Source organism: Mobula birostris, chromosome 26 (genome assembly GCF_030028105.1).
Source record: "Mobula birostris isolate sMobBir1 chromosome 26, sMobBir1.hap1, whole genome shotgun sequence".
In the NCBI taxonomy this organism is placed as follows: domain Eukaryota; kingdom Metazoa; phylum Chordata; class Chondrichthyes; order Myliobatiformes; family Myliobatidae; genus Mobula; species Mobula birostris.
Window position 1 is genome coordinate 25,572,548 of NC_092395.1, and position 27,514 is coordinate 25,600,061.

General features: G+C 45.3%; 1 protein-coding gene across 2 annotated transcripts in view; it reads right to left on the reverse strand.

The window, feature by feature from the left end:
* Positions 1-27,514, reverse strand: part of LOC140188118 (proteinase-activated receptor 3-like) — a 40,255-nt gene continuing 12,741 nt past the window's right edge. Inside the window, exons 1-2 of one of the 2 annotated variants that reach the window (XM_072244080.1) lie at positions 4,113-4,255; positions 1-1,732 (exon numbers count right to left, since the gene is read on the reverse strand). In XM_072244080.1, the coding sequence (XP_072100181.1) occupies positions 609-1,732; positions 4,113-4,191 (1,203 nt within the window). In that variant the 5' untranslated portion in view covers positions 4,192-4,255 and the 3' untranslated portion in view covers positions 1-608. Of the gene's footprint in view, positions 1,733-4,112; positions 4,256-27,514 lie in introns of those variants that run through there. The other variant, XM_072244082.1, reaches the window with a different exon arrangement.

Sequence of the window (27,514 nt, forward strand, 5' to 3'; positions counted from 1 at the left end):
TCCCAGAGCTGAGTTTTGGGCACCTTTTTACACCCCTCTACCTGGCCGATAACTTTCGGTCATCTTGGAATATTGCTGCTGTCAGCATACGGATAGTGAGGATCCTCCAGACTGTTTAGTCATGATTCAGCAGCATAGAATATAGTCTGGCAAGGCTACGAAATTTCCCAAAAACGGTGTGTTAAAATGTTTTACGTTCACCACAGCTGGACTCAGCCTAATCATAAGTGGGGAAGGAGATCAGTGTGCTGATTTCTTCTAGTATTTTCTGCCCAGTGACTTGCCAAGGGAAGGTTATTGTAGGAGGAAAGGTTGTCCTTGTCTGTCAGCCAAATGAGAAGATAAAATAGCCAAATTAAAGTGTGGTAAACAGAATTGGTATAGTTATTATATTGTGCAATGTCTATTCCCCAATTATGTTACTAATCATAAAAGCAAGACATAATTTTCTATGTGTTGTGGGGTGGGAAGAGGATAAAGAAAGATATAGCTTAAAGTGAAAAGACCTATGTGGTTAAATTTCACATACAACTGTACTTATTGAGACTTGTTGGATTGTTCTTTATTTCCAAAAGGGAAAGCAGCAGGATTGATAACAACCACTAATCTTAATGTTGCGACACCTGATGCGAGTTGTCTATTTCACTATGGAAACTCAGCTGCTTTTGCTCCAGATTGAATGGTGTGCTCACTCTGACTCCTGACGTGATCTTGGGCTGAGAAAGTTTCGTACCAGACTTTTTCCTTATCTTTGGCTTTTTTTTGCAAAATGGGACTGACCATCCCACTTTGTTCCGAAACTCAACAGAGAAGTAGTAAAAGAGGAAGGGGTCGATGCAATTATTGAGGGTGCTAAGCTCCAGGAAGATTATATAATATAAATAGAGGCCACTGGAGTGCATGAGATGATACTCTGAGTAATGAATGAGCAGGATTATCTTACTGGGAGTAAAACACACCAGGTATATCATCAGCGCTAACATTATGGCCCTTACAGCTTTAACATATTTGCGATCATTGCCCATCAGTGTTTTGATAACAGATACATAACAAAATACTGTAACTAGACAAGGAATAAGAAATTCAACTACAACCAAGCACACAAAGTAGTAGAAGAAATAACCAGAGTTCATGCTTTCCGGCAGGGCATCATGGCAGGCTTTGATATTTAGGTCTGGGATTGGATAGACCTGCCTCTGGAGGAGAAAGGGTAACACAGAGAAGGCAACAATGGTCCATAGAATCGAGCAGATGGCCACAGCGAATCTATTGTCCCTGAGGCGCTTGGCAAGAAGTGGATGGACCAGAGCAAAGTATCTGTCGATGCTGATGAAGGTGAGGAGCAAGATGGAGCAGTACATGTTCCCGTAGAAGAAGGCAGTTAAGGTCCGGCACAGGGCTTCACCAAAGACCCAGTTGTTGCCCTGGAAGTGATAGTGGATCTTGAACGGGAGCACCAGAATCAGGAGGAGGTCGGCTGTCGCTAAGTTCATCAGGAAGATGGTGGAAGGCACTCGTTGCACCTTGGTGGCCAGAACCAAAAGGCCCAGCCCATTGGCTGGAAGCCCAATAATCACGATGATGCTTGAAATAACTGGAATGACCACTGTGGTAATGGAACTAGTCAGATAATATCTTGCTGATTCATTCTGCATAGAGTGAATCATTTCAGAATTGTTAACTGAATCTTTGGTTGCTTTAATAACATCTTCAGATTCGGATTCTGGAGAATCTGCAATTAACAAAAGAAGTAGATTAGTAATTTTAGGATTGTCTTCTTTTCATCCAAACAACATCTGGTAACTGGATGAGTGTTCGGTTAATTGTATACAAGACTGTTGTCTACACTTTTCATCCACACAGTCTGTTTAATGTCCACATGTTGCAAGTTCGAGATGTACCATTTCTGCTTGTATGCAATCCAATAATGTCTCCATGATGTCTAATATTCTTTATATACAAAATTGCTGCCAAATTCCTTAATGCTTGAATTACTTTTGACAGTCCTTGGACTTTATTCAATAACAACCCTGTATCAAAAGATAAATACAGGAGAGGGAAACACCGAATGTGCCTTCCTACCCACAAATAACCTATGACTGCAGAGTTGAACGTCTTGATCTTCCAGCTCCATGTAAATTGCAAATGGAAAGCAATCCCTTGTTAATCCCTTGTTGGCCCTTGTGGCTACAGGGATCAGGGGGTATGGAGGGAAGGCTGGGGCGGGGTTCTGAGTTGGATGATCAGCCATGATCATAATAAATGGCGGTGCAGGCACGAAGGGCCGAATGGCCTACTCCTGCACCTATTTTCTATGTTTCTATGTTTCTAATGCCATCAGTCCAATGTGCTCCTGCCCAGTTCCATCTTTTCCTAAATTAGTTCAGTGTGTCAACAGTCACCTATCCTGCCAATCTATATTTGACAACTGGCTTTTGTTGAATAACCAACTACCGTAAGACCATAAAACATAGGAGCAGAATTAGGCCATTTGGCCCATTGAGTCTTCTCTGCCATTCAATCATGGCCAATTTATTATCCCTTGCAACCCCATTCTCCTGTCTTCTCTCCATAACCTTTGACATCCTGACTGATCAAGAACCTATGAACCTTCGCCTTAAATATACCCAATGACTTGGCCTCCACAGCCTCCTGTGCAATGAAATCCACAGATTCACTACCCTCTAGCTAAAGAAATTCCTTCTCATCTCTGTTCTAAATGAATGTCCCTCTACCCTGAGGCTGTACTCTCTGGTCCTACACTCCCCCACTATAGGAAACATCCTCTCCACATCTATTCTATCTAGGCCTTTCAATATTTAATAGGTTTCAATGAGATCCCCCTACATTCTTCTAAACTCCAGCGAGTACAGGCTCAGAGTCATCAAACTCCTCGTACATTGACTCTTTCATCCCTGGAATCACACTTGTGAACCTCCTCTGGATCCTCTCCAATGCCAGCACATCTTTTCTTAGGTAAGGGGCCCAAAACTGCTCAAAATGTTCCAAGTGCCGTCTGACCAATGCCTTATAAAGCTTCAGCATTACATCCTTGCTTTTATATTCTAGCCCTCTCCGAACACTACAAGTGTTTTTTTTTTGAAAACTAGGGAAACAACAAAATATTCGGAATATTAGAAGATATGAAGTAGGAGCAGCAGTCAGTCATATGGGCCTTCAAGCCTGTCCCACCATTCAATGTCCTGATCCTCAAATTAAATCTACTTTTTTTTTGCCTGTTCTGCCTGACGGACTCAAAGTCTGTCCAAATTCCAAAGATTCAAGTTCCTCTGAGAAAACAAATTTCTCCCCATTTTTGCCAAAAAGAGACCTTTTATTCTGAATCTCCACCACCAGATTCTCCTGCAGGAGGAAACGTCATTGCTGCATCTACCTTGTCGAGGCCTTACAAGCACGTTCATATCACTGTCTGTTATGCACATTAATCAATCAGTCTTAAGGACCAGTAATGGCAGTCACTAGTGACCATGTTGACAAACATGAGCATTCATTTACACACCAGTACTAATCACATATTTAACCACCTATGTCCATTCACCAGTCTCAATCCTGTTTCATAGTCTGGCACTGAAACCCTTTGACTATGACCCTCTCGTTTCTGTCCTGCCATACTGGTTCAGTTTATAATGTTTCCTAACCTATCTCATCATCTACTCATCCTGAAATTACATTACCGTCAATGCACTGCCCTTACAAACATAGTTAGATATAACCTTTTAGACCTCCACACTTGAGGTCCTGCAGTATGCATTCTGTCTCGACTCTTTAAGCAAAGGCTCTGGTGATCATCCGGTAATTGATACCAGACTGACTAGTTTACTGGGTGAGTTCCAGAACCCTTTTTGTAGAAGGAAATCACTTTTGCAGTTGAGTTTTCCTTTATATCACCACATATGGCCTCACAACCTGAAAATCCAACCAGATTCCACCAACGTTTCTATGTTTGATCTAAGAACTGATATATCAGAAAGAATAATTCAGACTTTTTACAAGATTCACCCTCTAAATTCAAAGATTTATTTTTATACACACTTAAACTTGAGCTTCTCCCTAAGGAGGAAGAAAAAAAAATTGCCTAGGATGGCTCTCACCTTGTAAGCAGCAGAATTCAGTGGCTGAGAACAAAAGAGCAAGGACAAAAGACAAACGAAGAACTGATACTAACTCCATTTGTTTTTGCTTGTAAGTGATCGCCACAGCTGCAACTCTCCTCTTTTTGTTTAATTGTGTGGCTGGAAACCTTCAGTGTGTAAGGATGTAAGTATCGCCCCTCACTGAATTCGTCATTCAAGAGCCAATTCGTGTAAACTACACAGAATAACATTACAATTGAAAATCCCAGGACGCGCCTTCACTCACTGCTAGTACTATTCAGCGACTAGCTGAGCTGCACAGGGCAGGAGAAGCCCATGTTCAGCCTGGGTGCCTTTTCCCTGACCATCCTGTGGCTCCTACAGAAAATCAGTGTTTGGGAAGTGAGAGACGATAGGGCTCCAGTGAGGTTTCCCCTGCCTTGGTATGTCTGATATTGGGAATGATGCATCGTCACCCCCATCGCTGGGTCACAGCAGGAACTTCCACACCATAGCACAGGGTCAACCTTAATTGCAGCCTTTGCTCACCAGGTCAATCAGTGGAAGAGTCATGGCAGGAAGAATTTCGAGGACATCAAGGTCACATACACAGAAAGGTGCTGGAAAAGGGTCAGCGGTACCTTGAAGGATCCGGCCCACACTGCCCACGGACTGTGTGTCCCACTCCCCTCAAGGAAGAGGCTGTGCAACATCCACAGCAGGACGACCAGGCTCAAAGACAGCAAATTCCCCAAAGTGTCAGGCTGATCAACATCTTCACCTCTTAATCCACCCCACCACCAGTAATTTATCATTTCCTGTCAGAGTCATCATATGTATAGATACTCCTGCCCCTAGCATCACCTTATGGATGTACAATAAGTCTATGTATATGAGCTAATCTAATCAATTAATATTTCTTGTGTTCTTTTTATCTATTGTGTTTTTGTGCTGTATCGAATTCTGAATAAAAGTCATTTCATTCTCCTTTACACTTATGTAATGAAGAGTGACGATAAACAACCGTGAATCTTGAATTCTGAATCTTGGCTGAACACCTTTGAGGAAATTCTTGCAGCCAACTAACATGGAACTGTGAGAAAGTTCAGTGTAACATAAAAGTACCTCGGACTGAAGTGAGTTTAATGTTTTAGAAGATAGTTCCAGAAAGCTGCAAGGTAGAATTATTACAGCTTGTCATAGACTAATAGCTGTAAATATGCTTTAAAGCAGCTGTTGGCATCACTAGGGAGTAATGAGAGTCACAAAGATCTACGCTGCCAATGCCCTGGCTGGCATCAATGTCAGCTTATGACATGCCTCATTCCTTTATCTTGGCTGTCACAGTGTCTTCCACCAGGTACAACTCACTCCAGCCACAAATCTGATCTCCTTATAGAGTGACAGGAGAATTTGTAATGGGGATTTACAATAGAGAACAAGGAAATGGCAATGAATTTAAAGCCTTGCAGAAGGAGGGACACAACTCCAGTCGATAGGGGAATCAAGGGTTCGGTGAGAAGGAGAAGCTGAATTAAAACAGTATATGAGAAGTTGGTGAGTTTGAAGGATTATAAATCCTAAAGGAAGTAGGGATGAGGAAAGTGGAAACCCGAGAGGCTGTCTAGAAGTCTTAATATAGTCTTCACCCTCAGTTCCAGTGTCACTAGGGACTGATCCATACCTAGCTCCTCTTCATCACTAAAGGTAGGAACACCCCCTTGGCATCGCCTCTCATGCCGAATGGTTTCAGGCATATTGCGAGGCTCTACAGCTACATAGTAACAGGAAGAGTTGTGCTGTGTGCAGGTAAAGGTGCTTACCTGTCACTCTCAGTGATGGGTTGCTGCCTCACTAGATTTTACCATCTGCTGACCAACTCACTTTCTCTCTGTGTCTGTCTAGAATAACTAATACAAATTAATTTCTGAATTTAAAGTGGACTGTGGCAATAGATTAGATTAGATTAGCTTTATTTGTCACATGAACATCAAGACGTAAGGTGAAATGCATTGTTTGCGTCGATGACCAACACATTTCAAGGATTGTACTGCAGGTAGTCAGTAGGTGTTGGCACCAGTAGAGCGTGTCCCGGGACTTATTAACCCTAACCCATTCGTCATTGGAATGTGGGAGGAAACCAAAGCACCCGGCGGAAACCCACACAGTCACGCGGAGAACGTGCAAACTCCGTACAGATAGCGGCAGAATTGAACCCTGGTCACTGCCATAACAGTGCAAAGCTGACTGCATTCACAGTGCCTTCAGCCCTCCCATCCTTCCCACAATCTCCTTGACCTCCTGCCATCAGACAGGAGGAACCACAGCAAAGGAATCGGAACCATCAGGCTGGCTAACAGCTTCTTACCCCAGGCCCTTAGACTCCTTTAGCACCCCGCTGTCCCCCAGCACTCATGTACACCCTGTTCTGAATGCTCTGCTGTCCTAGCCCCTGCTGCACTCCCCAATTCACCATCAAACTCTCCTCCTGCACTGGTCACTTTCAATCTCTTATTGCTGTTGCTTCACGTATTTACACCACCACTTCTTATACTAGTGAGGGTAACAGTACACTTCCACACATCAACACGCACTTCACACTTTACGTCAGCCTGTCAGCCTTCAGGCCATGCCACTCATAAAGCAGATTGGGATTAATTACTGGACCAGTGAAAAAATTCACCCAAAGTCATTACTTAAAAGCTGTCGTGACATCGTTCAAATGGATGATTAACAAAAAAAAATCAGCCATCTTTAGGAAGCCTTTCACAATATTTCAATGTCATCCAATTTCCTCCAGCTTATTATTAGGACAAAAAAAACATGATATTGTGTTCCTACTGAAGACTTCAGTCCTTAGCTATCATCTTCACGTTTCCCTTGTCAATAGACAGGAAAGTATCATTGTCACCCTCATTTAGTCTGGCAGGGTATGGCTCCAGATCTACCACTGTGGCTAACACTCAACTTCCACTTTAGGTCAGTGCAATTCTGCTGGCTGAACTACAGGAAGGAGTTAGATGGAAATGAAACACTGAACAGTTATTGCCACTCCACCATCAGACTTCTGAACCAGCGTCCGCTCACCTCAACACAGAATTGATTCCACTTTCAACTCATGTTTTCAATGTTATTTATTAGTTTTGTTTGTAGTTGCACTATTTGTCTCCTTCTGCACGTTGGTTGCTTGTCAGTCTCTGTGTGTAGCTTTTCATTTGTTCTATTATATTTTAGATTAGATTAGATTAGATTCAACTTTATTGTCATTGTGCCGAGTACAGATACAAAGCTAATGAAATGTAGTTAGCAACTGAACAGAAATGCAAAGAATAGTGTTATTTACAAAATAACTGTGAGTAAAAAGTAAGTGCTACAGCACACAAATATAAAAGTACTGAGACAGTACAATATGGGTGCAATACTGCTTAGTGCTGTGATGTGAGGTTCAGCAGGGTCACAGCCTCAGGGAAGAAGCTCTTCCTGTGCCTGCTGGTGCGGGAGCGGAGGCTCCTGTAGCGCCAACCAGATGAGAGGAGAGTAAAAAGTCCATGGTTAGGGTGAGATGCATCCCTGATAATGCTTTTCGCCCTGCCCAGGCAGTGTTTATGGTAGATGCTCTCAATGGTGGGCAATTGGGTGCCAATAATCCACTGGCAGTTTTCACCACATGCTGGAGTGCTTTGTGGTCCGATACGGGACAATTGCCATATCACACTGAGATGCAGTTGGTGAGTATGCTCTCAATGGTACTGCGGTAAAAGTCCGTCAGTATCCTGGGACAGAGGTGAGCTTTCTTGATGCTCCACAGGAAATAAAGGCGTTGTTGCGCCTTTTTGATCAGGATGGAGGAGTTCAGGGACCAGGTGAGATCCTCGGAAATGTGGACACCAAGGAATTTGAAGCTTGATACATGCTCCACTACAGCTCTGTTGATGTAGATGGGGACGTGAGTGTGGCTCCTAGCACGCCTGAAGTCCACAATGATCTCCTTGGTCTTCTGGGTGTTAAGGGCCAGGTTGTTGTCAGCACACCACACGGCCAGGTGCTGGACCTCGTCCCTGTAGGCCGTCTCGCCATCCCTTCTGATCAGGACAACCACTGTGGTGTCGTCTGTGAACTTGATTATGGAGTTAGAACCACGTACAGGTACGCAGTCATAGGTGAAAAGGGAGTACAGAAGAGGGCTCAGCACACCGCCTTGAGGCACGCTGGTATTCAGGGTGAGAGTGGAGGAGGAGAGGTTGTCTGACTTAACTGATTGGGGTCTGTTAGTCAGAAAGTCCAAGGTCCAACTGCAGAGGGATGAGCTGATACCAAGCTGGCGAAGTTTGGCCATCAGCTTGGAGGGGATCACAGTATTGAATGCCGAACTAAAGTCAATGAACAGCATTCTGAGGTAAGAGTTGGGACGGTCCAAGTGGGTCAGGGCAGAGTGCAGTGCCGTGGAGATAGCATCCTCTGTTGACCTGTTGGTGTGATAGGCAAATTGATGGGGGTCCAGAGTAGTGGGCAGACAGGATTTCAGATGTGATAGAACCAGTCTCTCAAAGCACTTTGCAATGATGGGGGTGAGTGCAACTGGGCGGAAGTCATTCAGGCCCGTGGCAGTGGAATGCTTCGGCACTGGAACGATGGTGGCGATCTTGAAGCTTGTGGGGACAACTGCCTGGGCCAGGGACAGATTAAAAATGTCCGCGAAGACCCCGGCCAACTGCCCTGCACAGACTCTGAGCACACGGCCAGGTATTCCATCCAGACCAGCTGCCTTCCGTACATTCACCCTGCTCAGTGTGGCACAAACACCGGAGGTAGAAAGTGAGAGAGGCAGTTCACCAGGTGGGAGATCCGCTTTGAGGTTGACCTCCCTGTTCTCTCAGTGAAAACGAGCATAGAAGTAATTGAGCTCATCAGGGAGGGAAGCAGAGCTGGAAGGGGGCACAGTACTAGGTGGGTTGTCTCCTTGTCCTGCTGCGAGCACCTGCGAGGAAATGAATCTCAGGGCAGTAAATGATGATGTGTACATACTTTGATAATAAGTTTACTTTGAACTTTGTCCAATGAAGTTGCCCTTACAGTCCTTAGGCTCAGTGCCTGTGCTAACCAAGGTACCTACCAGATCTACTTCCTTTCGCCTATGCCTATTCCACTAAACCTTTCCAATCCATGCCCCTGCCTAAGACTCTTTTACAAGTTGTAATCATACTCATTTCTACCACCTTCTCTAGCAGCTGATTCCATCCACCATCCTCTTTGTGAAAATGTGTCTCATAGTCGTAGTCATAGTCATAGTCACACTTTATTGATCCCGAGGGAAATTGGTTTTCTTTACAGTTGCACCATAAATAATTAAATTGTAATAAAACCATACATAATTAAATAGTAATATGTAAATTATGCCAGGAAATAAGTCCAGGACCAGCCTATTGGCTCAGGGTGTCTGACCCTCCAAGAGAGGGGTTGTAAAGTTTGATGGCCACAGGCCATCTTTCTTCTTTAAAAAGTCTTTAAATCTTTAAATCTTTCTTCTCCCACCTTAAACCTATGCCCTGCAGTTTCAGATTCCCGACCCTGGGGAAAAGACTGTGACCATTCACCTTATCTATGCCCCCTATGATATTATAAACCTCAAAACCCCACCTCTTACACTGCAGGGAAAATAGCCCCAGACAGTCCAGTCTCTCCTCCAGTCCCAGTAACTCCTTGTGAGTCTAAATCTGGATGTTCTGGAGAGGTTCACCAGGATGTTGCCTGGTTTGGAGTGTGTTAGCTATAGGGAGAAGCTGGACAAACTTGAAGTGATGCACTCGGTACTGAGGGTGATCAGATATGTATATAAAATTATAGGAGGGTAACTGGTAAGACCATAAGATATAGTAGCTGAATTAGGTCATTTGGCCCATCAAGTCTGCTCTGCCATTTCATTATAGCAGATTCATTTTCCCTCTCAATGCCAATCTTCTGCCTTCTCCCCATAAGCCTTCATGCCCTAGCTAATCAAAAATCTACCAACCTCTGCCTTAAATATACATAAAGACTTGGTCTCCACAGCCATCTGTGGCAACAAATTTCACAGATTCACCACTCTGGTCAAAGAACTTCTCCCTCATCTCCATTCTAAATGGACATTCCTCTATTCCAAGGCTGTGCCCTCTGGTCCTAGACTCCCCCCACCATAGGAACCATCCTCTCCACATCCACTCTATCGAAGTCTTTCGACATTAGAGTTGAATAATTCAACATTATTCAATAATCAGAGTCTTTTGTTTCCCCCAGGATGGAAATGTCAAACACTAGAGGGTTTAGCTTTAAGGACAAAGTTTAAAGGGGAGCTATGAAGTAAATTTTTAATACAGAGAGTGGTGTTGGCTGGAACTTCCTGCCCAGGGAGTTGGTGGAAGCAGTAATGTTTAAGAGGCATTTAGACAGACACATGAACAGGCAGGAGATGGAGGAGTAGAGACCACATGCAGGAGATAGGATTAGTTTAATTTGGCATCTGTACTCTTCTATTTCTATGTTCTGGGGCAATACAGGATGCAGAATGCAGGTTGGAACTACAGCATAGTGTGGATGAATTGTAAAAAGAAGTCTGTTACCAGCCCTTCTCTCACACGCTGACCACGCACACATGCTTTCAGACAGACCCCCTCACCCTTTCACTCTGACTCCTTCCCAGGGAACCCTTGCACACTGAGTACTGCATGTGGTTTGTGTTTTTACTGCCTTCCGTGAGCAAATTCTGAAGTTAACTTCCTTCTTTTCCGTTGCTGATAGACCTGTCTGTCAGGCCGTTTATCTCTTTTCCTTCAGATTTCCTGCTCTTTATCCCTGGTTTTGTTCCTGAGGTCCTACTGCAGCCTTGCATGCTCAGGATGTTTTTTTGTTTTGAGTGTGGACTGCAGATGTCCAGATCAATTCCATTTCCTCCCCAGATTCCAGATATCAGTCATTTTGTCAAACAGGTAAACACTTGCAGCTCTTTCCACCAGGTTCCTGTGACTATTACAGGAAATGTCACTAAAATCATTTCTGGTTTGGTGCAGGCAGTCAAACTCTTTGGTGGCACGGTGAACAATAATATGTAAACCACTCTGAGGTCACGTTGCTGATTAGATTATGACACTGCATCTACTTTAATATCCCACTCAGGCACGTTGGTTACTAGGGAAACTTGTCTCTGTTTTCCCTGCCTGTTGACATTTATTGGGAACTTGCTGAGGACAGAATTCCATTTGTGGTACAGAAATGTAAGTAATTTGGACGTTAACACAACTAACAGTCCACAATAGGACAGCAAAACTAGACTATAGTTTATAGTCATTAATAAATAAATACTCAAAACTGCTTTACACAGAGGGAGGTGTGGAAGTGACCAGAGGCAGTATTTGAGGGGAGTGGTGGAGATGCATGTAAGGGGAAACTGGATTAATATTAGGACTAAGACTGCATTGCTTCCTGTTTCCATTGATGGTGAGGACGTGGATGTGGTGAGAACCTCCAGGTCCCTGGGGGTGCACCTGGATGACAGACGAGTGGAGCACCAACACACAGAGGCTGCGTACAAGAAGGGCCACAGGAGAATGAGATCCTTTGGAGTATGCAGGCCTCTCTTTCACATGTTCTATCAGTCTGTTGACGCCAGTACAATCTTCTATGCCGTGGTGTGCTGGGGCAATGGCACCAACACAGGTGATTCCAATGAGCTCAATAAACTGATTAGAAAGGCTGGCTCTGTTATAGGAGTCAAACTGGACACACTGGAGGCTGTGGTAGGACAAAGGACCCTACGGAAAATCCTGGCAATTCTAGACAATGTTTCTCACCCTCTACATGCCATCTTGGCTGAACAGAGGAGCACTTTTAGTAACAGACCGAGACAACTGCGCTGCTCAAAGAATGCTATATGAGGTTATTCTTACCCTCTTCTTAGGCTCTATAATGATTCAACCTATAGCTGGGGAAGTGATGACCCCCTCCTGTTAGACTGTTTGAGGTAACTTATTTTTTATTCTTTCTACTTCTCTTCTAATATTTGTATATCTGTGCACGTGTAATGCTACTGTGGCACTGTAATTTCCTTTGGGTTCAATAAAGTATCTATCTGCAGAAATAACAAAAATACTGCTGCTCATATCTGAATTTCTACAGGGGTATCGTGGAGAGTGTTCTGGTTGTCTGTATCACCATCTGGTATGGGGGGGGGGCACCGCACAGGATCAAAGCAAGCTGCTGAGAGTTGTAAAATTAGTCAGGCCCATCATGGGCACTAGCCTCCGTAGTATCCAGAACATCCTCAAGGAGCAGTGCCGCAAAAAGGCAGCGTCCATCATTAAGGACCCCCACCACCCAGGACATGCCCTCCCCTCATTGTTACCATCAGGGAGCAAGGTCAGAAGCCTGAAGGCACAATGATTCAGGAACAGCTTCTTTCCCTCTGCCATCCGATTTCCAAATGGACATTGAAACCATGAACACTACCTCCCTACACTTTTGTTTCTCTTTTTGCAGTATTTATTTAACTATTTGATATACATATATGTTTACTGTAATTCACAGTTTACCCCATATTAATCATGCATTGCAGTTCTCTCCCTCTCCCCCATCCCACTTTCTCCCTCTCTCCCTCTGTTACCAGGTTCAGACATGGCCCAAGGGCGGAGTGAGAGACACTGAAGCAGGTCGATAGATCACAGACTTTATTGCGAACAGTGTTAAAGGGAAAGAAAACAATAAACACGATGCCAAACACAGCCGTTAACTAAAACTCTCAAATGGAAAACGAAGCCTACACTGCGGCTGAAAAGAACAACCAAGAATTAAGCGAATACCACCAGTCTTCAGATTCAGTTAACTCAACAGTCCAATTTCCTCAGGCAAGGCGGAAAGCAGGCAGTGAAGTGTTGCTGTGTCCAAGTCTCCACAAACACTGCGACGGAATGAATGGAGTTAAATACTATCACAATGAAATAATAATTAGCTGACACATGCATATTCACAAGCACAATTGCCGAATCTGATGTGCTGCCGAATCTGTGGTTGTGACGCTCTCCCTCTCTCTCTCTCCTTCCCCCACTCCCTCTCTCTCCCTCTTCCTCTCTCCCTCTTTCTCTACAATAATCTACTGTATTTCCTTTTCATTTCTGGTTTCGGGCCCACACTGACTTGCATTTCACTGCTTTAACATGTCTATTTGTTTTCTCTCTACAATTGCGTTTATGAATTTGTTAATCATTTAGTTCTGTAAACATTAGGAACATTTTATATACCCCAGCCACACACTATCAGCGATATTCCCTTTGTCCTATCCACTCCCCACCCACTCACACTGAACCTATAAGTAACTTGTTATCTCATCTTTCCAGTTCTGATGAAGGGTCTCTGATTTGAAACATTACCTCTGGTTCTCTTTTAATGAATGTGCCCAGCCAACTGAGTATTACCAACATTTTCTGTTTTTATTTCAGATTTCCGACATCTGCAAATTTTGATTTTCAATGGATATTTTGTCTTGTATTCTTTCAGATGCCTCCATATCAGAGCTCACTTGATTCTTTGGGTGGCCTATCTTCCTCCCTTTTGCTGCCACACTGCTTCTCCACAATCTCTCTCCCCATCTGCCCCTTTCTGTCGATCCATCTATCTCCATTTCTTCTCTCCATTATCTCTTTCCTCTTTCTATCTTTTTCTCTTTTTTTGCTCTTTCTCTGTCTCTCTCTCCACTGTTCATTTGATTTTTTTTGGGAGAATCAGACAGCATTTAGCTGACTTCAGTGTAATCTACATTGACAGCATATTGCCGATGTCAAATCCCATCTCTCTCTGCCTCTCTTCTTATATTTCTTCACCACTTTTATTCTCTTCCTTTTGTTCATTCTTCATTCCTGTGTTGCTTTCTCACTTTGTCCTTTCTCTCTCACCCTCAATTTTTTATCTTTACTTTCCTGATCTCTCTTTCTTCTTTTCCAACCTTCAATTGCCCAGTTGTACTTACTGTATATTAGAGACTTCCGGTGGATGGATTGTTTAACTTCATTCAATCCCAAACACAAAAAAACACCTATAGTTTGCACAATATATTGCCCATCAAGATATGAGGTGGTTGTTCTCACTTAGACAGCATTCTCTATCTGCCCTACAGGCTTGTGTGGACTCAAGTTCTCTTGCTGCCCTAGGTTTATTACAGAGATTTTTCTTCTCTGCTGTCCCTTCTCCAATGGTTTCACATCAGCAGTTCTAGAAACATAGAAACATAGAAAACCTACAGCACAATACAGACCCTTCGGCCCACAATGCTGTACTTAGAAGTTGTGTAGGGTTACCCATAGCCCTCTATTTTTTCTAAACTCCATGTACCTATCCAGGAGACTCTTAAAAGACCCTATCATATCCACCTCCACCACAGTTGCCCATTCCACACACTTACCACTCTCTACATTAAAAAAATTACCCGACATCTCCTCTGTACCTACTTCCAAGCACCTTTCATCCTCCACCGCTCCAAGGAGAAAAAGCTGAGTTCACTCAACCTATTCTCATAAGGCATGCTGCCCAACACAGGCAACATCCTTGCAAATCTCCTCTGCACCCTTTCTACAAGTTCCACATCCTTCCTGTAGTGAGGTGACTAGAACTGAGCACAGTACTCCAAGTGGGGTCTGACCAGGGTCCTATATAGCTGTAACATTGGCTCTCAGCTCTTAAACTCAATCCCATGGTTGATGAAGACCAATGCATCATATGCCTTCTTAATCACAGAGTCAACCTGCGCAGCAGCTTTGAGTGTCCTATGGATTCGCATCCCAAGATCCCTCTGATCCTCCACACTGCCAAGAGTCTTACCATTAATACCATATTCTGCCATCGTATTCAACCTACCAAAATGAACCACCTCACCTTTATCTGGGTTGAAACCCATCTGCCACTTCTCAGCCCAGTTTTGCATCCTATTAATGTCCAGCTATAACCTCTGACAGCCCTCCACACTATCCACAACATCCCCAGCCTTTGTGTCATCAGTAAATTTACTAACCATCCCTCCACTTCACCATCTTCCTGATTTATAAAAATCACAAAGAGTAGGGGTTCCAGAACAGATCCCTGAGGCACACCACTGGTCACTGACCTCCATGCAGAATATGACCCGTCTACAACCACTCTTCGCCTTCTGTGGGCAAGCCAATTCTGGATCCACAAAGCAAGGTCCCCATGGATCCCATGCCTCCTTACTTTCTCAATAAGCCTTGCATGGGGTACCTTATCAAATGCCTTGCTGAAATCCATATACACGACGTCTACTGCTCTACCTTCATCAACGTGCTTAGTCACATTCTCAAAAAATTTAATCAGGCTCATAAGGCACAACTTGCCTTTGACAAAGCCATGCTGACTATTCCTAATGATATTATGCCTCTCCAATGTTCATAAATCTTGCATCTCAAGATCTTTTCCATCAAATTACCAACCACTAAAGTAAGACTCACTGGTCTATAATTTCCTGGGCTATCGCTACTCCCTTTCTTGAATAAGGGAACAATATCTGCAACACTCCAATCCCCCGGAATCTCCCCCATCCATATTGATAATGCCAGAGTCTCAGTAATCTCCTCCCTCCCTTCCCACGATAGCCTGGGGAACATCTCGTCTGGTCCCAGAGACTTATTCAACTAGATGCTTTCCAAAATCTCCAGCACATCCTCTTTCTTAATGTCCATATGTTCAAGCTTTCCAGTCCACTGTAAGTCATCCCTACAATCACCAAGGTCCTTTTCTACAGTGAATACTGAGCAAAGTATTCATTAATTACTTCAGCTATCTCCTCTGGTTCCATACACACTTTTCCACTGTCACACTTGATTGGTCCTATTCTCTCAGGTCTTATCTTTTTGTTCTTTACATATTTGTAGAATGCCTTGGCGTTTTCCTTAATCCTGCTCACCAAGACCTTCTCATGGCCCCTTCTGGCTCTCCTAATTTCATTCTTAAGCTCCTTCCTGCTAGCCTTATAATTTCCTAGATCTCTATCATTACCTAATATTTTGAACCTTTCATAAGCTTTTCTTTCCTTCTTGACTAAATTTACAACAGCCTTTGTACACCACAGTTCCTGTACCTTACCATCCTTTCCGTCTCATTGGAACGTACCTATGCAGTACCCCATGCAAATATCTCCTGAACATTTGCCACATTTCTGCAAATTTCCCTGAGAACATCTGTTCCCAATTTATGCTTCCAAGTTCCTGCCTGATAGCTTCTTATTTCCCCTTACTCCTATTAAACGCTTTCCTAACTTGCCTGTTCCTATTCCTCTCCAATACTATGGTAAAGGAGATAGAATTGTGATCACTATCTGTAAAATGCTCTCCCACTGAGAGACCTGACACTTGACCGGGTTCATTTCCCAATACCAGATCAAGTACAGACTCTCCTCTTGTAGACTTATCTACATATTGTGTCAGGAAATCTTCCTGAACACACCTTACAAACTCCACCCCATCTAAACCTCTCACTCTAGGGAGATGCCAGTCAATATTTGGGAAATTAAAATCTCCCACCATAACAACCCTGCTATTATTACACCTTTCCAGAATATGTCTCCCTATCTGCTCCTCGATGTCCCTGTTACTATTGGGTGGTCTATAAAAAACACCCAGTAGAGTTATTGACCCCTTTCTGTTTCTAACTTCCACCCACAGAGACTCAATAGACAATTCCTCCATGACTTCCTCCTTTTCTGCAGCCATGACACTATCTCTGATCAGTGCCACACCCCCACCTCTTTTGCCTCCCTCCCTGTCCTTCCTGAAACATCTAAAGCCTGGTACTCAAAGTAACCATTCCTGCCCCTGAATCATCCAAGACTCTGTAATGGCCACAGCATCATAGCTTCAAGTACTGATCCATGCTCTATGCTCATCCACTTTGTTCATGATGCTTCTTGCATTAAAATAGACACACCTCAAACCTTTGGTCTGAGCGCATCCCTTCTCTGTCACCTGCCTATCCTCCCTCTTGCACTGTCTCCAAGCTTTCTCTATTTGTGAACCAACCGCCCCTTCCTCCGACTCTTCAATTCAGCTCCTACCCCCCAGCAATTCTAGTTTAAACTCTCCCCAATAGCCTTTGCAAACCTCCCTGCCAGGATATTGATCCCCCTCAGATTCAAGTGCAACGCGTCCTTTTTGTACAGGTCACACCTGCCCCAAAAGAGGTCCCAATGATCCAGAAATCTGAATCCCTGCCCCCTGCTCCAATCCCTCAGCCATGCATTTATCCTCCACCTCATTCTATTCCTATACTCACTGTCACGTGGCACAGGCAGTAATCACGAAGTTACTACCTTTGAGGTCCTGCTTCTCAGCTTCCTTCCTAACTCTCTGTAGTCTGTTTTCAGGACCTCCTCCCTTTTCCTACATATGTCGTTAGTACCAATATGAACCGTGACCTCTGACTATTCACCTTCCCACTTCAGGATATCGTGGACGCAATCAGAAATATCCTGGACCCTGGCAGCTGGGAGACAAATTACCATCTGTGTTTCTTTCCTGCATCCACAGAATCGCCTATCCCACTTCAACCACCTTCATCCTGTGCTTTGTTTGCCATGGTGTCACCCTCCATTTCCCACTTCACCAGGAAGAAGCCTCTTGAGAATCAAAGCATGTGTGTATCACGAGATACTACCCTGAGATTTGTTTTCTGGCAGGAATTCACAGCGGAGCAAAGGAATACCATAGAATCAATGAGAAAAATACACACAAACAACCAAAGTGCAAAAAGATGTCAAACTATACAAAGGCAAGAAGAAAAGCAAAAAAGAATAAATAAATATTACTGAGAACATGTGTTGTAGTCCTTAAAAGTGAGTCCAAAGGTTGTGGAATCAGTTCAGAATTGAGGTGAGTAAATTTACCCATGCTGGTTTGAGGAGCCTGATGGTTGTAGGATTCCTAAACCTGCTGGTGTGGGACCTAAGGCTCCTTAGGTCTTGTTGCTCTGTTCCAGCACTTCTTTAGCACGTGGAAGAGAAACAGACCTGTGATTCGATCTTTCATTTCCTCGCCCCCTCTCTTACTGAGATTAGGCTTTGGGGTCTGTGTGCATCTATCACTCCAAGCACAAGCTGAGCATCCATGTACCTGCTGGAAACTTGCCCCATGTGGCTGGGGACAGCAGATGCCTGAGACCCTGCTGAGGTGATCTTCATGCAGTGATTGGACAGAGAGGCTGGCTGCATGAGACCAGCACCAGGTGCATGGCATGAAGTTGCATGGAGTGACTCAGAGTACTTCATGGAATCTGTGATGCAGCAGCCTGGTTGTTGCTGGGTTTCTTTTCAGAAAGATGTACTGTTACATACCTCAAGGAGATCTTGTGACTTTCTTGTGAGAATGATGTAATGGTCTTTTGGAGGTCACCTGATGTAATTTTCCTGCCGATGTGAGGTCACGTGATGACACGTTCACCACCGGTATAAAAGGGAAGACCCCTGGTGACGCAGTTAGTTTTTTTCCAGCTAGAACGTTAGCCTGAGGCTCTGCTCCGTTGCGTGTTTTTTTTATGACGCAGTTTCATTATTAAAAAGGAGTTTTATGTTCTATTGTAAGGTACAACAGTGCTGGACTGGCAATTTATGCCAGATTTGTTGATGTACCTTTTCAGTATTATTGGAGAGTGAAGACTTTATCGAAGTACAGGACCTGAAGGATTAAGAGAAGTTGGTATCGTTCGGCAGTTTAACAAAGGATTGACCTTATTGAGTCTTCGTTCAAGAAGTAGCGACCTGCGTCAAGATAACTCCTGCCAAAAGAACAAGGTAGTTCATGCAGGATTTGCTTGTCAAAAGAAAGGTCAGTTACTTTTAAGCCATTTATTTCCTTCGTCGTGAATCCTTTGGACAGAACCAGCAGGAAAGTTGCATCTATGAAGAAATCCTTCTCCAGAGAAGTCTCTCCCAATTGAATGTATAAATCTGTTGGACTTTCGAATTCACCATTTTAAGAACTGTGTTTGACTTTACCGCTTTAAGAACTGTTTTCACATTTATCGCTTTAACAACCAGTACTGAGTGGCGGTTTGTAGAATGTCCACATAGTGGTTAATTTCCGGTTAAGGTTTTCGTTTGTTTTTTTATTGTTTATCAGTGTTTAATAAATGTTTGGTTGTTTTTATATAACCTGACTCAATTGATATTCATTGTTGCCGGTTACGTAACAGTACAAATCTGAGATATCATCTGGCTAATACATGAGGTTCAAGAGCTCATCTTGGTGACTTGCTATGCAGATGGGCGTCCCTTGGCTCATTATTGTAAAGTTCTGACATTGTAATTATTTTAGGAACGTTGTTTCTTTTGGTTCTACGTATGTACAGTCAGATGACAATAAACTTGAACTATTTCATAAAGTCTTGCTGACAGTGCTCTGGGCTGGGACAGCTGATCAAACAATGAATACTGAATCGGTACTTAGAAAGGTGGAACTGCCCTGCGGGTAGTGATTTGGTTGCAAAGATCAAGCGAGCCCTCAGTGCCACTTAGTGTTTGCCTTGATGGAGTGAAACTTTTAACATTTACAGTAGCTGCTTTTAGTTCCAGTAAGTACCTTGCTGAAGCACCAATTGTTGTAATATCCTGCTCCAGACTAGCCATTAACGTAATTGATTATAAATGTTTCAAAGAGGATTATTTAGACCTTAAGACCTGTAGTAAACCATGTATATAACTGGGTTACCTGTCTGGACACGCCCCTCTGCTGACTGCTCCTGTGGCTCCTCCCACAGACCCCTGAATAAAGGTGATTGTGCCATTGCTCCTCCCTCAGTCCAGGACAGACACAGCATGGATGTGGATCCATTTTACTGTTAATAAAAGCCTTTCAGTATTTACTCTACTTCCAGTCTTCTGGAGTAATTGAAAATGCATCAATTTTATTAACAGTAATTTTAAGGCATGGAACACGTCCTGGGACCTGACAAGTTAGACCTCGACCCGCAAACACCTGAAGCTGGAAACGCTTTTGAACTCTGGCTGGCCTGCTTCGAATTATACCTGGAGGAGATTGAAGTGACCAAGTCCGCCGCGAAGCGTAGAGTTCCTCTCTCCAGGGTCAGTCCACGGGTCTACTCAATGATTAGAGACCAGCCAAGCTACCACAGCGCGATGAGCGCCCTCAGGAGACAATACCTGTGGCTGGTAAACACCATCTATGTGCGACATCGCTTAGTGATGAGGCAGCAGCGGCCTGGAGATTCGAGCACTGAGCTCATCCGGGCCCTACAGACACTCGTGCAGGCCTGCGATTGCCAGGGGCTGATGGCCGAACAGCATGTGGAGATCCTAGTGAGAGACACTTTCGTCACGGGGACCAGGTCAGTGTATGTGCGCCAACGGCTGCTGGAACACGCCGATCTTACCTTAAGTTCGGCGATTGAGCTGGCTGACATGCTGGAGGCCGCTCTGCACAACTCTGACGCTCTCCAGGCACGCGATCTCCTGACGGCCTCATGGACGCTGCAGACCCTGCAACCCGCCGGTGAATCGACCACAGCTGCTGCCAGTCGCGAGTCCGCGAAGTGCTGCTTCTGCAGACTCGAGAAGCACCCCCGGAAACGCTGCCCGGCCCGAGAAGCTACCTGCTCCAGCTGCGGAAAGAAGGGCCACTTCGCCAAGGCCTGTAAGTCCAAACCGCGAGCGGGATCGAGCAGTACCACGTGCGAGGCATGGGGGTCGCCATCTTGCCTGCATGTCACCACCATGTGCGAGACATGCGGGCGGCCATCTTAATCGGTGCCACCTCACACCGCCTACGACCCATGGGTGCTCACCAGCCACCCCACCACACCGGACCAATACAGCGACTCAACTCTGGCCTCCGTGACCCTCAACCAAAGCGCTCCCCACCAGCCGGCAAGGTCAATGATGGACATCCTGGTGGAGGGGTGCAGGACAAGCTGCCTGTTTGACACGGGCAGCACAGAGAGTTTTATCCACCCGGACACGGTGCAGCGTTGTGGACTCGCGACACGGCCGGTAAGTCAGAGGGTCACCATGGCTTCCGGGTCGCATACAACAGACATCCAGGGGTGGGGGTTGGGATTGTGTAGTGACGCTAGTGGTGCAGGGCACAGAATATCGAGAATTTACATTACTGGTCATGCCTCAACTGTGTGCCCCTGTGCTATTGGGGCTCGACTTCCAGAACTACCTGAAAAGCATGACAATGGAGTATGACGAGCCCCTCCCACCAATCACTGTCCGAAATCCTCAGTTTTGTAGGAATACGTCACATACCCCGTGACTGACCACACACACACACCGACCCGCACATCCCACCCAACACCATGCCAACTGCCGCACTACGGACACCACTTGCGGTCTCCACCCTCAAGATCCCTCCCCCACCGCTGTTCGCCGACCTGACCCCCGACTGTAAACCCGTGGCAACTAAAAGCAGGAGGTACAGCGCGGGGGACAGAGCTTTCATTAAGTCGGAGGTGCAGAGGCTGCTTAGGGAGGGGGTCATTGAGGTAAGCACAAGTCCTTGGAGGGCCCAGGTGGTCGTTGTTAGGAATGGGGACAAAAATAGGATGGTCGTGGACTATAGCCAGATCATCAATAGGTTCACGCAGCTCGACGCGTACCCTCTACCCTGCATCGTGGATATGGTCAATCAGATAGCACAGTATAAGGTGTACTCGACCATAGACCTAAAATCCGCTTACCACCAGCTCCCCATCCGCCGGGAGGACCGCCCTTACACCGCCTTCGAGGCGGACGGCAGGCTTTATCACTTCCTGCGTGTCCCCTTCAGTGTCACAAATGGTGTATCTGTCTTCCAGAGGGCAATGGACCAGATAGTGGACCAGTGCCAACTGAAGGCCACGTTCCCATATCCGGATAACATCACCATCTGCAGTCACGACCGGCATGATCACGACAACAACCTCCGAAAATTTCTCCAAGCGGCCAAAGCTTTCAATCTCACCTATAACCAGGACAAGTGTGTGTTCGGGACCACCCGACTTGCTATCCTTGGGTGTGTCATGGAGAATGGAGTCATTGGCCCTGACCCCAACCATATGTGCCCCCTGTTGGAACTCCCTCTTCCCAACACCCTCACAGCCCTCAAAAGTTGCCTGGGCTTCTTTTCATATTACGCCCAATGGGTCTCTAACTATGCAGACAAGGCTCGCCCCTTGGTCAAGTCCACCACATTCCCCCTCCCAGCTGAGGCCTGCGCGGCCTTCAGCTGCATTAAAGGGGACATTGCCAAAGCAGCAATGCATGCGGTGGATGAGGCCATTCCCTTCCAAATACAGAGTGACGCCTCCAACTTTGCACCGGCTGCTACCCTCAACCAGGCAGGAAGACCAGTGGCGTTCTTCTCTCGTACCCTTCAAGGCCCTGAAATTCGGCACTCTGCGGTAGAGAAAGAGGCCCAGGTCATAGTGGAAGCTATTAGGCACTGGAGGCACTATCTTGCCGGCAAAAAGTTCACCCTGCTAACTGACCAGCGCTCAGTCGCATTCATGTTTAATAACCAACAGCGGGGCGAAATCAAAAATGATCAAATTCTGAGGTGGAGAATCGAACTCTCCACCTTCAACTATGACATCATGTACAGGCCTGGGAAGCTCAACGAGCCCTCCGATGCCCTATCCTGGGGAACGTGCGCCAGCGCGCAGATTGACCGGCTATATGCCCTACATGTAGACCTTTGCCACCCGAGGGTCACTCGGCTTTTCCACTTCGTGAAAGCCCGGAAGCTGCCTTACTCCCTTGAGGAGATCAGGACGATGACCAGGGACTGCCAAGTCTGCGCAGAGTGCAAATTGCACTTCTACCGACCCGAAAAGGCACCACTCATCACGGCCACCTGCCCCTTTGAGCGACTGAGTGTCGACTTTAAGGGCCCCCTTCCCTCCACCGACCGCAATGTGTACTTTCTTAACTTTATCGACGAGTACTCGCGGTTCCCCTTTGCCATCCCCTGCCCCAACACCACTACCACGTCAGTTATAAAAGCTCTTCACTCTGCTCGGATACCCATGCTATATCCACAGTGACAGAGGGTCCTCGTTTATGAGTGACGAGCTGTGCCAGTACCTGCTGGCTAGGAGAATTGCAACTAGTAGGACCACGAGCTATAACCCCCGGGGGAATGGACAGGTGGAGAAGGAGAATGCCGCGGTGTGGAAGGCCACACTCTTAGCCCTCAGGTCAAAGGGACTGCCGGTCTCCTGCTGGCAGGAGGTCCTTCCCGAGGCACTCCACTCCATCCGCTCCCTGTTATGCACAGCCACCAATGCTGCCCCTCATAAGCGGCTCTTTTCTTTTCCCAGGAAGTCGACCACTGGAACCATCCTACCAACTTGGCTGACGTCCCCGGGGCCAGTGCTGCTCCGGAAACATGCGAGGAGCAATAAATACTCCCCGATGGTCGAGAGGGTTCACTTACTTCATAGTGGATCACAGTGACGGACTCGACCGCCTGATAGACTTGACCTGTAAATATACTTGTTTTAAATATTGTCAGTCACTTCACCCCACGAGACTCTCTTTTTTAAAAAGGAGGGGTGAATGTGGTAAACCATATATATATATTGTGAACAACAGGAATTCTGCAGATGCTGGAAGTTCAAGCAACACACATCAAAGTTGCTGGTGAACGCAGCAGGCCAGGCAGCATCTCTAGGAAGAGGTGCAGTCGATGTTTCAGGCCGAGACCCTTCATCAGGACTAACTGAAGGAAGAACTAGTAAGGGATTTGAAAGTTGGAGGGGGAGGGGTACCTGTTATATATTATATATTACCTTATATATATTGTAACTGGGGTACCTGTCTGGACACACCCCTCTGCTGACTGCCCCTGTGGCTCCTCCCACAGACCCTGAATAAAGGCGATGGGGGGGGGGGGGAAAGAACAGTCAATGTTTCCAGCCGGGACCCTTTTAAGATTAGCTCTATTTGTCGCCTGTATTTTGAAACATACAGTGAAATGTATCGTTTGCATCAACGACCAACACAGTCTGACGATGTGCTGGGATAGTGCGCAAGTATTGTCCCGCTTCTGGCACCAACATAGCATGCCCACAACTCACTAACCCCGAACCCATGTGACTTTGGAACGTGGAAGGAAACCCCACACGATCACAGGGACAGCATCCATACTACTTGTAGACTGTAGCAGCAGGAATTGAATGCCGATCGCTGGTGCTGTAATGCTATCTGCTGAACTTTGAACATCTAAGATTAATTAAAAAGTCATTTGCACTCCTTAACTTGTAAGGCTGAGTTAACAAAGGTGCTGGTTCAGTCATCTTTTCTGTGGAGCGGGAGGTAACATTCGTGTAGCTAGGTGCATTCGCTGTGTCTCAAAAATTAGAATTCAGTAATTTTCCTCGGGTGACCAGAGTGTGGTGCCTGCGTTTTGCAGAACGCACAGATGGAATCTCCTTCAGATCTGCACCACCATCTCAACCGCTCTCACTCCCCTCCCCACAGTCTACGCTCTCCCCTCCCCGCAGTCTACACTCTCCCCTCTCAGCTTGCTCATTTTCTCTTCGTCCAGCATTGATGTTTCAGCAGTCACTAGGGCCGATGCTTCAAACAATTGCTATCAAATATTTAATAGGCTCCCAGGGTGCCCTTGTGGTAGTCTTTCAAGGTTCTTGCTGTGATAAATTCTTGCTGTTCATGTTACAGATCCTGTAGCCTTTCTGTTTCCCTTAATAGCACAGATCAATGCACAAGAGTGGTTGTCATGCCCACAAGTTGTGGTGCTGGAGTGTTCTTCAGGGATTCTGAAAATCATGACCCTGATTTCTTCACAAATCTGCCAATACAGATCAATCTTTCTGCCAAAGAAGCAACTTGAATTCAGCAATGCTGTCCAAATGCATTAGCCGTTCCTGTGAATGTCTTTTATTTCAGGGAGAAATTCAGCTTCAGTCCTTCACTTCACAGTCTACAGCACCTATATACAAACACTTGGCCACTTTATAGGTATAGGAGATGGCTAATGACGAGGCCACTGAGTGTATGTTTGTGATCTGCTGCTGCTGTAGCCCATCCGCTTCAAGGTTCCACATGTTGTGCATTCAGGGATGCTCTTCTGCCCACCACTGTTGTAACGTGTGGTTATTTCAGCTACTGTCACTTTTCTGTCAGCTTGAACCAGTGTGGCCGTTCTCCTCTACCCTCCCTCATTAGCAGGGCATTTTCAGCCACAGAACTGCCAGTCACTGGATGCTTTTGTTTTTCCACATCATTCTCAGTAAACTCTAGAGACACGTGCATGACAACCCCAGGAAATCAGCAGTTTCTGAGGTACTCAAACCACCCAGTCTGGCACCAACAAACATTCCATGGTCAAAGTCAAATTAGATCGCATTTCATCCCCATTCTGATGTTTAGCCTGAACAACAGCTGAACCTCTTGACCATGTCTGCATGCTTTTCATGCATTGATTTGCTGCCATATGATAATGCTGATTAGATATTTGCATTAATGAGCAGGTGTACACAATAAAGTGGCCTCTGAGTGTATTTTGGTATAAGAGTCATTTTCATCTCCTATTCGTCATCAGTCTCACCAGTCCAAATGCTTCATTCTCCATCTAATTTCCTGCCTGGTTGAGATCCATTGACTGAGCTGTCATTTTTGTTTTATTTCTTCCTCATCTTGCCCTTTGTTTCCCCTCCGAACCTTTTTCCTTACTATTTACCTTCTTTCTCACCCCATCCTTGTCCTTTTCTCTTCATATTGTTCATGCTGTTTATATTTAAAATTGGTAACTTTTTGCTAGTCATAATCTCAGTTGACCTGACTCACTCAGAGAAGGTAGTTAAAGGCATGGCGGTTAACAAGATCTCTTCGTGAGAGATCACCGAGCGGGTTTGATTCTAGCCGCTGTCTGTAAGGAGTTTGTAGGTTTTCCCCGTGACCATGTGGATTTCCTCAGGGTGCTCTGGTTTCCTCCCACATTCAGATTAGGATTAATAAATTGTGATTAATAAATAATTAATGGCATAAAAAAGGTTGGGAACTCCTGATCTGGAGATACTACATGGTATTCTTTCCTCTTCCTTTCCAGTCCTGATAAAGGGTCTTGGACCGAAACATTGGCTCTTCGCTCCTCTCCATAGATGCTACCTGACCTGCTGAGTCCCTCCAGCATTTTGTGTGCATGTTACTATGGTAACAGGCCCTTCTTGCCCAGTGAGCCTGCACCACCCAATTACCCCCATATGACCAATTAGCTTATGATCCTGTGCGGCTTTGGAATGCAGGGAGGAAACCGGACCAACATGTAGTCATGGGGAGAGTGTACAGCCTCCTTACGGATAGTGGGCAGAATTGGACCCCGGTCACTGGCACTAACCGCTATGCCACCGTGGTGCCCATTGAGTGTGAGTGCACCAATGAGGTTTTTGAATAGCCAGTAGTGCCCAAACTCCTTGGACATAAATAATCTCAGCTCTGTGGTGTAAAAATCAACCTGTGGTGGTGATAATTGGAAGCCATTCCTGGTGCAAGATTTTGATTTGTCACTCAATCAAGTTTCTTTTATCTCCCTTTTCTTGAAGATAACACACTGTGCAAATAAAATTAATACTGAGAACACAGGTCCTTGAAAGTAAGTCTGAGAGTTGTAGTGGGTGAAGTTTGAGTTCAGTTGTCAGATTCCAAGTGTGTCAGTCCACCATTTCTATTGCTTTCAGTTTCCCTGAGGTAATCTCAGTGGTTTTTAAAATGGATATTTACCAAATTTGAAATGGCAGACCAGGTTGAGGTTATGGTTTGTTTTTTTTTTATTGGCTACTTGCAATAATAAGGCCACTGCATTTATTTGGGCTCACTTTGAAAAGTTCTGTAATTTAGTTTGAAGGTCTGTGAGAGGAAGTTGGTGCAGTGAGTGCTACAGTCTAGTCATCCCCTGTGCTTCTCAGGGAATTTCGACCCGGTCCATTGAGAGTTAGCTGTTGAACTTTTCTGGGTTTTGATTTTCCTCCCATGTTTCCAAAGCTGCTGTGGGGGCTGGGTGCGGGAAATGGTTGTCTTTTGAAAGTGTGATCAAGTACAGATGGTGCTACAGAAGTCAAGTGCTGTGGTCCATCTGAGCAAAGTGAATTGATTTTTGACAGAGCATTTATTTCACATGAGCTGTATTTCTCAAGTAGCTACCAGAAAAGGAGTCAATCAAGTGAAATGGCTTTTATGTCAGAGAGGATTTGAACTTGATCTAGAGAATTCAGTTTCGAACTGGAGGTGCACATTCTTTATTGACCTCACACTTCAAACTCGTAGCATTCCTTAGGACTTGTTCAATGATTGATTCTTATTTATTTTAATCATCCATTTGCTTGGGAAGTATCTTCTTTGCAATTAGTGACTGCTAATTTGCTTTTTGTGAAATTTGCTT